Below are 16,538 nucleotides of genomic sequence, written 5' to 3' on the forward strand. Positions count from 1 at the left end.
CACGGTTTGAAAGAAATGGTCACTAGATAAATACAGACAATATGATGTTGAGAACAACAAGCAATACAACCTAATTTAATCTAATCTAATCAACAATGTTTGTCCCCCTTAAACAAAACAAACCGCTGCTATGCTTTGAGAAATGGTTACATGTCTCTACTATTACCTGTCTCTAACATATAATAGACTACTTACATAGAATTATATTTGTTGCAACTTACCAAACAGTTTGAAAATGATCCATTAATTTAGGTAACACTTCTCCTCTCTGTCTTCTTCAGCAAGCAGTACAGTACTACTGTCTGCCCGAGAGCCAGACTGCAAGGCAGTTTGAATTCAAAAGGTTGAAGCAAGAAACCTGATTGGTCACATTTTCACACTGATAAGGAACGTGATTGGTTAAGACAGAATAAAGGAACTGCCTGGTCTGAGCTACTGTACTTGGTGTTGGTCATGGTGTTGTCTGAACCCAGATCAGAAACAGCTTCTGTTTTATGTACAGTAGACTTTGAAATAAATAGCCGATCTACAAGCTCACAATGCGTCATGATGCAACACATTGTGAGCTTGTAGATCGGCTATTTTCAGCAAAGAGGTGTGTTGTAGAGGAGAAAAAGAACAAACTAAGTACAGAGTATAAGGTCAAATTTATTAAGTATTGACGGTTCAAGTGGTTAAATAACTTAACAGGGACGCTTCGAAGGCATTTATAGGCACGAAGAACGTTGAAGACCCCTGACTTAGACCAAATGAGGTTCCAGTCAATTTGCATGCCATTCCTGTACTATACAATACTGTACAATACTATACTGTATCTCTTATGATGTTCAAAAATAAAGACGTATTGTATCATACAACTGTTTCTAATTAGTCATCATTGAATGTCATTATAGTACATGAGATTGCAAGTTTCTACTTTTTACAACATTGTAATTACTTGAAAATGTGAGTTAAGGCAAATTAAGCCCTTTATACAAGGCAAACTAAAATGTGTCTCTTTGGGAGGGGGGCTGTTTGCCCTCCTCCCCTTTCTTTAAACAAATAGTCAATTTGTAGGTCAAAGGAATGAACCAGACCCCCTGGTGTGCCTTTGTCTAGGTGGGGGCAGTATATCACTGATTATCACTGAATACAGAGGAATATGCCAGAATATCCCTAAAAAGGTATATACCCAATAATGTCGGTATATGCCCAGTATATCTGTAAATAAACTGTGATATACTCTACCAGTATATGTCAGATTATCTCTCTTTTCACCCAGTGCCAGTGGTCTATTTTCGATAAAATGCAATGTTTTCCTTGATACGTGTATGCCCAAAATTGGGGTCACGGTAGAGTGGTTGGGGAGGCACAGAGGATGCTGTTTATGTGACTGTTGGGAGGGATGCACCCTGCAGGACTCTCCTCTCCCCTCCCCCACAGAGAGGGGCATTTAGGCTGTCACTCCACCTGGCGCTGCTGCTTCACGCTGCTCTCTGGAACAACATGCTTGAAAACATTACCGGCTGAGCAATGATAACATCGTTGGACACACGATTCCAACACTGTTCCTCTTCAGAACGGGTACACTATATTGTGTATCATTATTTTATGCTTTAACTATTGAAAAATAGCAGATATACAAGCTCACAGCGCGGCGAGCTTGTAGATCTGCTATTTTTGAAAAATCGTGAAAATTAGAATGTTGGCCGATTCTATAAGTGTCTTTTGAATCCTAAGGTTTTTTGGAAAAAACCTGTTTCTATGTTGTCAGCAATCTGGCTATAGCCATCGTCAAAGAAAAGGTCCTTTTCACTTAAATGGAGCTCAGTTAGTCTGTTCTTGAGAGATTATGTTGTCAGTGGTTCTCAAACCTTTTCATTTGAAGGACCCCCAAAATGATATTTATTTGGCCACAGACCCCCATCTCAAAATATTTAGTTCCAGGGACCCCCCAGAAGCAAAATTTGAGTTACAAACGTTCACTTGGAAAATACATATAGTCAAAGATTTGCACACATTTTCACGACTTTTTCAAAAATAGCAGATCTACAAGCTCGCAGCACGGCACTCGGTGCCGCTTGTAGATCTGCTATTTCTCAATAGCTAAAGCAGTCAATAGTTCTAGGCCTAAATGGGTTAACTCTCACCAACCCTGTTCTCCTCTCCTCTCCTCTCCTCTCCTCTCCTCTCCACCTCTCCTCTCCTCTCCTCTCGCACCAAAGCTGTTTATTTCGGACATTCCAGCATTGTTTTGGAGCTGTCATGTCTGTCCTTGGCGTCTAGTCATGCTGTAGCTGTCATATAACCCCCCCCCCCCACACACACACACACACACACACACACACACACACACACTTCAACCCCTCGAGCGGCTTCGATTACAGTCTACCACTGAACCACTAATGAAATACTACGGCTTATTATAGTGCCACGAATGCCTAGTCATTCTGAACTGAACCAGGAGCTGATCCCCTGTTACGTAAGCGAGTTCTATAAAAACAAATGACAGAGTCGGTTGGTGTGGAGGCTCCACGCTTTGATGCCTTATTTTATATTCCAGGTTCAAGTTTCAATTTCCCTTTTCATGACTGAAACCTGCTGCTCCACGACGGATGACCGTACGCCGCGCAGGCCCCCCCTTTTTTTTAATTGTTGTGAAAATCCGGATACCAAGCTCCTGACATTGTGTTCATCCATAGTGTATGAATTTTATAGTTGGTTATAGGCTGTGGGTTTGTGTCTATTATTGTCCCATGTTTCCGTTCCAACTGTATCTTAAAAGGACCTCAGTGTTTAAGGCCTCTCCTGGAACCAAAAGGCTGTACTAGTCCGAGCCCTCTCACAACTCCCCTTTGTGCAGTATCCCTCTCAGCTTTCCTACTTTGTCTCCCCTACACTGTCTCACTCTCAGCTATCCTACTGTCTGTCCCCCCTCACTCTCCCCTCTCAGCTTTCCTGTTGTCTGTCTCTCCTACACTTCCTCCCTCTCAGCTTTTCTACTGTCTGTCTCTCCTATCTCTGTCTCCCCTTTCAGCTTTCCTGCTGTCTGTCTCTCCTACACTTTCTCCATCTCAGCTTAGTTCATTGTAAATAAAGACAGGTTCCAACGGCGCTCCTCTTGGAAACTATGAAAATTATTTACGACAGACTTCCCACTCTCTTAGAAAAAAAAAAGAAAGATGAAAAAAGGACTCTTGCACCAGAAAACTCCCAGCATTTTCGTAAAACAAACCTCTTTGATGGTCTCTTTGAAAGGAGCAGTTTGGTTGCGCGTTTTGAGTATTTAATGAGCTACAGTGAGGTCTACCGCACTCCACACATACAGTGATTAGCAAGAGCAATAAAAGTTAAAAATTGTAACTAAACACACGCACGCACACAACTATAGTATAACTCACTATCTTCACCAAATTTTAAGAATTTGCCATTACATTTGGCAAATTTGTAGTACACTATTGGACAATTTCTTTTTCCTATCCTCTTCGCTTTCCTATGTCCTTACTTGCCTCCTTCTCATCTCTCTTTCCTTCCTTCTCCTTAAATGAATGCAGGGCATGTTTTGGCACGGGTTGTGACCATCTGGCGTTCTGTGTGTGTGTGTGTGTGTGTGTGTGTGTGTGTGTGTGTGTGTGTGTACCGCCTGCTTGCTCAGTTCAGCCAACGGTCCCTGTCTTTTTTGGGCAGACAACAGGATTAGTAAGAGTCTATCTCTTTTTAAAACGTGCAGTCATCTGCATAATTCCCTACCTTGTGTCGTGGCTGTGAGTGTGTGTGTGTGGCTAATACACAGATATACATCTCTATGGTTTAATTTGCGTACATAGATTTTATCATAGCTTTTAATTAGGGGCATAGATGGGTGATTTCATGCTGTATTGTAGTGTACTGTATTTTGTTACACACTCAAGCCCTATATACTTCACTGACCAGAGTACCCCTGAGGTCCACACTTGAACTAACAATTAAGTATTATTGATTTGTTAAAAAACAATTTAGTCAGGAACACTCACGTCAAAATAGATTTAACCATGTATTGCAACAAATGGAATACAGTTTAACTTGGCGTTTAAGGGCTCTGTGTTCGGAGATGTTCCCTGAATGTTGTACAGGCATGCCTGCTAAGCATAAACCGTAAAAAATATGGACGGTGGGTTTCTATGCTGTGAAAATTAAGCTTTTTTTTGCCCTTGGGTGTTGCCATCATTGTTTACTGGTACCCAATTGGAATGCTATTGGCTGCCAACGGTCACATCATCACATGCAACCGCAAGGATACTTGGGAGTTGGGACATAATCTTGAGCTTGCCGAAAATAAAGCACACGAAGAAGAATCATCACAAGCCTATGATCACAAGCCCCTCCTACAGCATACCCTGCTTTAACATCAATTATAACATAAATTGGACTGTATTTTCACAAAACACTTATCATGGTGATTGAAACGAGGCTTTAAACTAGCGACAGGAACCATAAAGTATTTATGACAATGTTTATTAAGGTAAGCAAATCAAATGTAAAAGCCATCTTAGGCTAGCAAAATGTGTGGGGAAAAAGGTGGGTCATGGGCCCCGGCAGGTCGAGAACTAGTCTAATCAGTTTGTATTGGCAGTTTTGGAGCTTAGTCTTCAGTGATTTTGATGTTGGAGTACCAGGAGGTGTTAGCATAGTCAAAGAAGGGCTGAATGAGGTCCCCCTGTCAATAGTCTTCCCTGAATAGATAAATAAATGTAGACATTAAATAAATGCAGTTACTTGCAAAGCACTGTGTTCCGCCACTTGGGAAGGATGTAGGAAACACTATGTGCATATGGAATGCATTAGTCGCCTTGTGTGTGTGTGTGTGTGTGTGTGTGTGTGTGTGTGTGTGTGTGTGTGTGTGTGTGTGTGTGTGTGTGTGTGTGTGTGTGTGTGTGTGTGTGTGTGTGTGTGTGTGTGTGTGTGTGTGTGTGTGTGTGTGTGTGTGTGTGGCGTGCGCGCGCACAGTATATAATGTCTCATCCTTGGAGCAGAAAGCATGTGATGTGAAACAAATTAGATTTAGAGCAACATAAAGGAAACACGCTGCTTCTAAAACATGTCCCCATCTCTGCTGCTGAATGGAAAATAATATGCAGAGCTTGTATCAAGGGCCTTGCTACCATGTTTATTAGCACGTGCGCGCGCGTGTGTGTGTGTGTGTGCGCGCACGTGTGCATGTGTCTTTGAAAATTGTAAAATAAGTGCATATGCAAATGGAAGTGTTTCATTCGACAAATGCTCAAATGTAAATTTTGTCCATTATGTGCTTTATATGTCCGTTCAGAAGGAAAACAAATCCAGTCTTCTAATCAGGAGATGGAACCAATATTTATAAGCTTCGCTTTTTTTTTTTTTTTTTACTTTTTTGTTTATTACTTCCAATTTCACTTGTTTTTCTTGAGTTCTCTCTCCTGATTGGATGAAATTGGTATCGCAACGTAAACATATATTTTCTATTTAATAGAAAGCTGCAGAGACAGGGAGACCCCTGTTACTGAGCAAAAGCACTATTCATGGGTTGCATTTGTAGTCCTAAACGTCCATGTTGAGGACCAACACAGGTTTTTCAATTTGTTTGATTGGCATGGAAGTAATATGCCAATCAGAACACCTGTGTTGGTCCTCAACATGGCTGGTGTAGGACTACAAATGCAACCCATGAATATCAATGATTATCAGAATATAGAGCTATTAAACACTAACATTAACAAAGTAATGTCACTTTAATACACCACCTTTATCAGTTGTATGCTCAGAATAGTAAAAATATAGACTCAAACGTGCCTCAGGGGGACGTCCTCCTGACAAATTCCGTCAAATTGGGGGTTTTATTACTTGTGTTTGACAGGAGAGGTCCCAAGTTGACTGCTGTTCCGCTGAGCTGAAGACAGTAAATTGGTCCCTTTTCTTCCTGAAACCAAGTAATGGGACGTGAAGGCTCAAATTGTCCCGGGATTCAGCAGCCAACCACCACCTGCTGGGTTCTCTCAGGCCTTTTAGAGGATTCAGTATTTAAGTGGATTTGGTGGAGTATTTCGTCGCCCCCACAGTCTCATTGGATTTCACTTCTGCGTGCACGTTGCCACTACCCGCCCTCCTGGCACAGAAGAGCATTGCCATTAACCCATTAAGAATTGAAGCCGACTGTAAAATGACAAAAAAAAAAATGTTTTCTGAAAAATGTATTTTGCTATTTCTCAACCCTTTTCGTGTCTAGGACCCCCAATATTTGGTCACCGACCCCCATCTCAAAATATATTGTTCCAGGGGCCCCCAGAAACAAAGATTTGAGTAAATATATATTTATATTTTATATTGAAAGATTTGCACAACTTTCCACGTTTTTCAAAAACTATCAGACCTACATACACTTGTATATCTACTATTGTTGAATAGCCATACTATAAAATATAGTTAAAGTGGTTAAAAGATTGTGATGGGTTAAACTTTTAAGTGTTCAACTCTATTCTAATGTTTTCGGGCCTACATTTCGTCATATGTCTATAATGTGATTTTTCCTCCACTCCTTAGAGTGTCATTATGGCACAGTGCAGGAGGTTTTCCAGGCTGTTTTTATGGAGAGTTAGCTATTTATATTTCCCCTTTAGTTTTTTATTTTATTTTCCACTTGAGATCAAGTTTTCTGTTGCAGTCAAAGACACAGAAATACAAGAATATAAATTGGTGGCTAGAGGGTAGAGAAGGTCACGTTAATTAAATAAACATATCAACTGTACAGCAAAACATCCACATTCTCCCATCTCATACTTCAGCATGTGTGTTACTCGGTGTTTTATAGGTTCGTTCTAAGCAGAGGAAGCAGAGAACATGCTATGATTAAATGGGCTTATGTTAAGTTAAGTGATATAAGTGTTAAAATAGACACTTATTTTGCTGCTGCTATAGAGTGTTTGTGCAATAACACAATCCTTACCCTCCCCTGACCCTTCTTTGTATTTACTTACTATATATATATATATATATATATATATATATATATATATATATTTTTTTTTTTTTCCCCCCTTTTTTTCCCCCTGACTATATCTACTGCATAGTACTGTGTTTTATCCGTCTGTCATTCAATGTTATATGAGATACTTCAATGGTTTCCTGTGTAAATAAGCCAAGTGCTTTTCTAGGATCTCCATTTAGTTGACCTTGTACCAGTGAACTGTGCCGTCATGGAACTGTAGCTTTTCCTATGCAAACTTCTAATAAAGTCTTCAATCAATCAATCAATCAATCAATCAATCAATCAATCAAACAAACAGGGGTTTCCAGCTTTTTAGTTAACACAAGAAAATGAATTGTCAGGAATCGGATACAGCTAAAAGGTTTGGGAACCACTGCAACAGAATGAGTGAAATGAAATAAACGCTGTTCTCCCCTTCTCGTCCTGTGTGGTAGATGGAACATAGGCATCGCAAGAAGGACACCCCGGCCCCGGCTAGCACCCACCACCTATTCGTCCACATGAAGAGTTTGATGAGTGCCAACCTGGGCGAGGAACTCGAGGTCTTTTTCCACATCTATGACGGACGAGAGAATCGCCCGCTCAGGTGCCAATCAGCTTCTTAATATTGGTTTCATCCATGTGTGTGTTGTTGTGCTTGGCTCTTGGCTAGCTTTGTCTGTGATGTCGTTGTGATTTAATAGCCTGATAATTCAACCACAGTTCAATTAATTAATACGTCCAACATCTGGACATGGGTTTCTGGCAACATAAAAAACTGTGAAACTAAGTTCTTCTTTCGTGTATCATCGTCCTTGGTGATTGGTTGGCAACATTTTATTTCACAAGATTTCTTGTTACTTCGGGGAGGCCATGAGGTGGCTGGCGTTTTCTCCCCCTTGCTGACGTCGGCCTAGGCAGGGTTTGAACCACTCAACCTTCCGCGTGAAGCACTAATCACTACACAAAGTCGCGCCCCTGAAACTAAGTATGCTAATTCCAAGCGTCGAGGCCACGGCCATGGCTGGCTATTGTTCTCTCGCCGCACATAGCAGGTAGGCTACAGTCGGCGGCGAGAGAGATGGAATAATTTGCTGAGAGTCAAGTTGGTGCCTGAAAACCTAGTTTGACACTTGGCTTAAAGGGGCCTCACCATGAATTTCACATTTTTCATTTTTTTCTTGTTTTTTGGTCTTCCCAGTGTCTCTTCCAGCCCCCAAAAACGCATTCATTAACTCTAAGCCTTGCCTTTCATTTCAGTGATTTTCTGAATGGGCATGTCTGAACGGTACTCTTTTGAAATCGGCCCCATGTTATGTCACAGGGGGCTCATTTCCTATTGGGCCCCCTCGAGAAGGGGGCGGTACTTTTTGGGAGGCTATATTCAAATGAGGGGAGAGTGTTTTTTGCAGGTTGTTCAGTCCGAGCAACTGGGTTAAGGCAGTGGAAGCTTGTGATTGGCTGCGCGGAGGTGACTAAAGTCTGGGGGACGGAGATACTGTACACCGACTAAACCTAACCTTAACCCTAACCCTAATCTCAGTAAAATTAATGCTGGTGAATGCTAATCTGGTGAATGTTAAACTGGTCGGAGCAACGGTGCTTAACCCAGTTGCTTTTTTATACACTCGGACTGAAAGACCTGCAAAAAATACTCTCCCTTCTATTGAGACTATACAGTATATACAGTATGAGATGGAACCATGAGGTAAAGTGGTACTAAAATTGGAACGATACAGAGAAGATTACGATTGGCTTTACTTGGTTCTCATCGTGGTTCTCTAATCGTTCCAATTTTAGCCCAAAGCAACAAAGGGCATTTTGGCATCTGAAACGGCTTCGAATTAGAGACAGACAGAACATGATATTTCAATATCCGAGTGTTTGTTTAGGCTAAAACCTGTATAAAACCGTATTATGGACCAATATTTATATAAAATCTATATTTTGAAAAGCCTTTAAAGGAGAATTCCGGACTAGCCGTTTTATTACGTTAATCTGATGTTATGAAATTCCAGAACGATCGGTACATAGTCAATATATTTCCTCTTAGTTTTAGTCATCATTGCTTAGTTTTTGTTTAGTTTTTTAGTTTTCGTCAGTGAAAAAAGGTAGTCGAGGAAATATTTTCGAACATTTGACGAAGGCAACTCTAGTCTCTGCATGGCACCGAGTCACTGTGAGAAGCTAAAACGGTATTCGGTGCCATGGCATTGGTCCGAAGGTTCATTAGTCCGAAGGTTCATTAGTCCGAATTTGTTAAGAATACTATGCCTAACTCTAACCCTAACCCTAACCTTAACCTCAGTAACCCTAACTAGATTCGGACTAATGAACCTTCTGACTTATGGGCAGTCCCCACGGTATTCATGGTGATTTGTCAGCAGAGGGATTTTTTTTTTTTCACAGTTTGTCACATGTACAAAAAACTCACAGGGTCAACATCATTACAACAGTTGAAATATCACATTTTAGTCCATATTAAATGTTGGTGGTGTCATTTTGTTGGGTTCCATATTCAGTCCATTTCTCCCTTTTCTCAAGGAATAGTTCTTCTTGAATCCTGAGTTTGTGTGTAAATCTCTCCATCACATATATTTCCTCCACAATGCACAGCCACTGCTCACAAGTTGGAGGGTCACCTTTATACCACAATCTTGTTATTGCTTTTTGTGCTGGCTGCCAGCAGCACCTTGACCAGATACATGTCATCTGCATGTGTGTTTTCCTGCGTCAAGTTTCCTATACCACACTTGTCTTTGGTATTTCATTCATATATATACAATATATTTCAATATCTCCTTTATTTATTACTGACCACACGTCATCCCAATACTTTATAATAATTTTTGGACAGTTCCAAAATATATGTTTGTGGTCAGCATCCATGTATCCTCACAATCTCCAGCATGGTTGTTTCTCTGCTGTGACTTTTCCTCTGATCTTTGGAGTTATGAAATATCTAATAGTGTTCTTGCAGCAAAATTCCCTCCACACTCTAGAGCTTGTGGCCGTGCACTGTGTCTTACCGATATTTTACCAGTCCTTCTCGGCAATCAGAGGGAGGTTGTTAGCTGCATCAAGTGGGCGAGGTAAAGCCTCTGTTCTTGAGAGTCTGCTGTTCCACACCGGGCACAGTGCTTATTAGATACACGTCATGCTTGTGTCGTAGATACACGCAGGGGTGTCGTACCAAATTCTGGGCCCTGGGTACAAGGATTCACTGCGTTATTTTGTGCTTGTAGATCTGCTATTTTTGAAAAATCGTGAAAATGTGTTTCTATGTCAGTGGTGCTCAAACTCTTTCATGTGAAGGACCCCCACAATGATGGCCACGGACCTCTATCTCAGAAGCAAAATTTCAGTTACAAAGCAGATCTACAAGCTCACAGCGCGGCTTGTATATCTGCTATTTTTCAATAACTAACGTATAAAATAATTAAGGCCCTTCCACCTTAGGCCCTAGTAACTCAGTCCCACTTTTCCCCCCTTGTGAGGCCCCTGCGCACACAAACACCCACACTCATGCACTCGCACACTTTTTTGTGCACACACAAGATTCTGCAAGACAACTTGCACATACAGACACCAAGCAAGGCGGCTCGCTAATTAGATATTAAATGCACACACACACAAGCCTGCGCCCACACAGCGCATGTGCGCGTGCAGACGGTGAGTGTTACTGTGGACCACATGTGAATTGGCGCGGACACACTCACACCTTGATGGTTTCACAATTCAAAGGGCAGAAATTCCATTTCAGCTCTCGAACGCGTCGATTCACCGGAACCGAGCGAGCGGAAAATGACGGGATGAAGAGATTTGAGCAGCGGCTCTAAAACTGATGCCTTTTGATGATTTGTGTTCCACTGGAGTGCCTCAGAGGAATACACAACAGATCCACAAGCTCACGCTGTGTTGTGAGCTTGCAGATTGGTTAATGAGTTGGTTTTACAGTATAACTATTTAACCAATGGCAAGTATTAACACAAACTTGTGACTAAATAATAACAATATTGGATCTAATGGAACACAGTTTTTTTTATTTCCCTATAAAGTATCAGTTTTGGACATACAAGGTTTCCACTTGACAGCAACAATATTCTTTGTTGAGTGTCTTTTGCAAGACAGACCTCTGTCTTACAACAGTTACTGTTAACAGTAGCTTGGGATTTGAATACCTCACTGGCAGTGGTGGAAAAAGTACTCACATGTTCTAATCAAGTAAAAGAATCCATACTGCAATGTAGAAGTACCTTGAAGTATCTAAGTATTGGTTTTGGTTATAGATTGGCTACTTTCAAATGGCTGAAGTGGTTAATGTATGTATATCTACAAAGTAACTAGTAACTAAAGTTTTCAAATAATGTAATGGTAGTGGAGTGGTCCCCAGGTGATTAACTTAATGTGCAACATTGTTTTCTCACTCAACAGTAAACAAACCAACATAAAGTTTAAGTGTATAGAGGGTATCTCTAAAGTGACAATTTAAGGACTTTTTAATACCTCTAAAATGACAAATTAAACATTGGCCAACTTGTCAAATATTAGAGGAGAGCTGTTGTGAGCATGTAGATCTGCTATTTTCACGATAGAAACGTGTTATACAAAATGTAATGCCTCAACTCTTAGTGCTCGTCAGGGTGGGGGGTCGCCAGTTAAAGGAGTAGTTCACCCCCAAAATTACTTTTCTTCTATTGATTACTCATGCCATAGAGACTTGAGTTCAATAATATTTTTTTGTTTTTGTTGCAGTCCTAAGACAAAAAAATGATTGCAAGAAATGTACCCCCATTGATTCCGGATGGGGATTCAAATCCATTCGGGTCCCCATCCGCAATCAATTGGGGTAAATTTACTATAATCACATTTTTGTCTTAGGAATGTGACAAATCAAAAAAAAAAAGCAAAAAAAAAAAACATTATTGAACTCAAGTCTCCATGGCATGAGTAATCAATAGAAGAAAAGTCATTTTGGCGGTGAACTACTCCTTCACGGCCTGAAAAGGTTGAGAACCACTGCTCTAAGATATAGTGGAGTATAAGTAAAAGTACCGAAAATTGGAAATACTCCAGTAAAGTAAAGAAAAAAATCTCTGAAATGTACTACGGCTAGAAAACAAGAAGTCTAGAAGAGAGGTCTGTCGTGTGTGTGTGTGTGTGTGTGTGTGTGTGTGTGTGTGTGTGTGTGTGTGTGTGTGTGTGTGTGTGTGTGTGTGTGTGTGTGTGTGTGTGTGTGTGTGTGTGTGTGTGTGTGTGTGTGTGTGTGTGTGTGTGTGTGTGTGTGTGTGTGTGTAGTGTATGTGTGTAGTGTATGTGTGAGTTAATGTCCATGACTAATCCCACAAACCACTGGACCAGTAAGCACCTTAATGTCCTGTGCACGCTGCTAGTAGACCAAATGTTAATCCTTGAATATTATTCTGTTGCTGTTGGGTGGGAAAATGAACCCATCCCAGGTCTGTTCCAATGTACCCATTATTAAGTCATCACACCAGCTCTTGTTCATACGTTTCATTTGTTCAGTATTTATAAAACCCATTGACAGGCTAAACCACTTAAATAGAAAGAAATAGCAGATCTACGTGGGATGCGTTGTGAAATGTATGTACAGACATTTTCGTATGCATATTTATACTGTTGATTATATTTTTCTATTTTTTTCAATAATAACTTGTATAATGCCCAAAGAACTGAAAATAAACTGAAACTGAACTGAACTGAACTGAGGTTTTGTAGTGGAGGATGGTACCTGGCTCTGTTTAACCATTTAGACCGTATACACTTTGTAGACTGGGGTATCCCAGGGGTCTGAGCTTGGGCCCCCCTCCTTTTTTTCCCCGCCTCTACATCAAATCTCTTCACTAAAAATAGCCGCTACAAGCTTGTTGTGTGACGATGTTTTGGCTGAATGTTTGCCTATTATGAAATGCCTATAATAAGGTTCCTGACTGTGGTCATGGTGAAGATATGCAATAGAAACCTGTCATAGATATGGGAGGTAGAGGGTCATATAGGGATGGAGCTCTTTCTTTTTAGCGAGCCCGCTATTTGAGTGTTTTCTAATATCTTGAGGTAAAATGTGAGAAGACAAATTCTGAACAGAAGTGGTATATTTTCTTATTGGCCAGTTGTTACTGTGAGTTTGTGGCTGACCAGTGTGACCACCTTCTAAAATTAAATTAAAATATTTTGTGCCGCTATGCTCGATAACAGGCTCGACAAGCCCAACGTTTATTGATACCGGGTCTCGATAAATGTGTTATCGAGTTTGTAATGGGCTCAGGTTTCGAGCTCCATCCCTAATCATAGGTCATGGGGGGATGAGTCATCAGGGATATCTGTCGCACACATTTCATATGAATTGAGGTTCGCAGTAATTTACTGGAGAAAGATCCTCTGTGAATTCTGTCAGCCTAGCCAGAACCAACCCTACATCCCCCACACTCTGTCAATGCTCTTTACTTTTACTCACCCACGCAGTATACAACTATGAGTCTATGACAACAGTAAACCATGCAATATTCACAGAGAGTGAGTTTACAGATGGAACATTAATGGACCCTTACATTCCTTTTGATTCCAAGTTCAATCTCAAACTTAACTGAACACTCAGGATTTTAGAGTATAGTCATAGAATCTGCGTTCTCTTATTCAAGTTGTAGTGTATGGAACTGTAATTTTAAAACAGATGGTTCCTTGATTATGATTGGCTGAGATGCATTCGAAGCCATTGTAAAATGCTCTAAACTAAACACATGCCTGTGACTGCATGTGTTACTCCATGTATTACTGTATTACTCCACGAAATTTCAGATTTTGTTGTGAATTTGGACAATGCAGTTGCTGAAAATGGATTCATTTCACCATTACAATAGCGTGTTTACAATATTCACAGTTTGGGACCTTCCATGGATTTGCATAGCAATGCCCTTGTTTTTGCAAGCTGTCGGGGACTACTTTCTTGTAGAAATGATTGTACTGAAGTTATTAAAACAGTTTTTATTGGGATAATGTGTGATTTTCATGTTGCCATATTTGGTAACCATTTTATAAAAGCAATAAGCCGTGCAAGGCTGTTGTTTAAAGTCATTTTAGAGTAACTAAGGGGGTTTTAGGCACCCCACAATCGTGCCTCACAACGTCCCTGTTGTGAAATCACTGTAAACCAAGGCGTCTTGGGGCTTATTGCTCTAGTGAATGTACATCGTGGATGTAGAACCGAGAATGTGGCTCTTAACTCCTCCAGGTGACTAAATAACACATGAGAGAGAAGAGCAGCTCACTATTTATACCTCCCTTGCGCGCAAACCTGTTCGTCTGCTGTTCCTTTGAGCGTCATGTGGAGGAGGTGAGAAGGACGGAGCAGATGATGGAGAGGGAGAGAGAAATAGAGCGAGAATGGAGTTCATCAACAGATACACCTCCCCTCATACACACAAATGTGCAGTCTTGCATGTACGCACACACACACACACACACACACACACACACACACACACACACACACACACACACACACACACACACACACACACACACACACACACACACACACACACACACTGTTATACTGTACTGTAGGTGCGTCACTGGCGCCCACAATTAGAGAGGTTCTATTTGAGCCTCCTCTCTCTTTTAAGTCGGGTGATAATGAACGTAATTTACTGTGCCTTTTCCCAGCATGCATTTAGCTTTGAACAGTGGAGGTTGATTAGAAAGCAACGGTATCATCTTAGTTTCTCCTACACTTTGCTCTCTCTCCCTCCCTGCCTCCCACAGTTTTGATTTCTCTGTTTTTTTTCTCCACTTCTCAACTCTCTATCCCTCTCTCGCTCTTGCTTTAAAAGAGTATTAGTACTTGCAGGGTAATTGAAGCAAGGCTTTCTGAGTGTTGCCATCTGTTTGAAGTACCGCTTTGAAACCTTTAATTGCGACCGTAGTGTCGCAGTTTACTATCAGAACCGTCACATCTTTACCGTATCTGTCTGTCTGTCTGTCTGTGCCCATATGGGTAGAGCTTTTCGCATGCCGCGCTGTGAGCTTGTATATCTGCTATTTTTCAATAGTTAAAGCATTAAATAATTCTAGGCCTATAAATGGGTTAAAATGGTTGAGAATCACTGGTCTCCATATACTGTAGAAAGGTCGCTCAGACAGCGCAGGTGAAACACAGTGATGATGATGACATACAGCAAGGTGCTAACAGCAGGTGAAAGATAAGACGTAGGCAGTCGGGGGACTAGAAAAATGCAAGAGAAACGGCCTGTAAAACACTCCCGTAAAAGACCCCAACAAATCAATAAGCACTCAGCGACCGCAGAAGTGTGCGCACGCACGCACGCACGCACGCACACACACACACACACACACACACACACCCCTTTGGCCATGTGCTCTCCTAGCCGCCGGTCACGCACAAAGACGAGTGTTTTCTCCTCCGCTGTTCATTTAGTTTCCAATCTCGGTTAATTAACTTTTCTACCAGCTGTGAGGAGAGAGGCCGTCTTAATCCTCCGCCATTGTGTCTGCCTGCTTCGCTCTGTGTGCGTGTGCTTGTTTGCGCGCGCATGTGTGTGTGTGTGTGTGTGTGTGTGTGTGCGCGCGTGTGTGTGTCCACATGGTGCGCTGATGGGACAGCTTGTCTCCTACCTCGATGTTGTCGTCAAGTTGTATCTACTGCTGGCATGCGGCCAAGGTTGTCTCCTTGTCTGCACACACGCGCGCGCACACACGCGCGCAAAGAGCCATTTTTGTGAACTACAGTGGTGGTGGTGGTGTGTGTGTGTGTGTGTGTGTGTGTGTGTGTGTGTGATACCAGATGATGGCCTGGCCTGTCATCTCAGTACGCATCCAGCACCAGCAGACCCCTTTCAGAATAGCTTCTTCTTTGTGTTCAATAAAGACCCCCTGTCTGGCTGCTTAGCGATACATACTGTACACACACACACACACACACACACACACACACACACACACACACACACACACACACACACACACACACACACACACACACACACACACACACACACACACACACTGGCTGCCTCATCCATCCCTTGAAGCAATGGCTTCCCTCCACCTTCTGTTTGCCTCTAACAAGACCGGCCATGGTTGAGTGGCGACCTCTGCTTGTGTGTGTGTGTGTGTGCGCTGTGTGTGTTTGTGTGTGTGTGTGTGCGCTCACGCGTCAGCTGGGTGCAATGGTGACAATACAGTGTGACCTGTCAGAGGTTGTTGGTTGTGTGTGCGTGTACGTGCATGTGTATAACGATGAAAACCCATACTGTCCTGTCAGAGTGTGTGTGTGTGTGTGTGTGTGTGTGTGTGTGTGTGTGTGTGTGTGTGTGTGTGTGTGTGTGTGTGTGTGTGTGTGTGTGTGTGTGTGTGTGTGTGTGTGTGTGTGTGTGTGTGTGTGTGTGTGTGTGTGTATGTAAGCGCTGTACTCTGGCCTACCTCGCTCGTCTCTGTCAGAGTGCTCTCCTGTCCGCAGAACGCATGTCCACAAAACACCCTCTGTCCAACCCGGTGACTTCTTTCAGTCCATTAAGGAGCAATTTCTTACTATGTTCCCCTCCAC

At 41.9% G+C, this 16,538-nt stretch overlaps 1 protein-coding gene across 2 annotated transcripts in view; it reads left to right on the top strand.

Moving 5' to 3' along the window:
• Positions 1–16,538, top strand: part of dock4b (dedicator of cytokinesis 4b) — a gene marked incomplete at both ends in the record, with an annotated part of 311,706 nt that overhangs the window by 120,040 nt on the left and 175,128 nt on the right. For both annotated transcript variants that reach the window (XM_080753915.1, XM_080753916.1), the window contains one exon: positions 7,411–7,562. In XM_080753915.1, coding sequence (XP_080610041.1) covers positions 7,411–7,562 — 152 coding nt within the window. The remainder of the gene's footprint in view (positions 1–7,410; positions 7,563–16,538) is intronic.

Source organism: Nannobrachium achirus (assembly GCF_963921795.1).
Source record: "Nannobrachium achirus genome assembly, chromosome: 23".
Lineage (NCBI taxonomy): Eukaryota > Metazoa > Chordata > Actinopteri > Myctophiformes > Myctophidae > Nannobrachium > Nannobrachium achirus.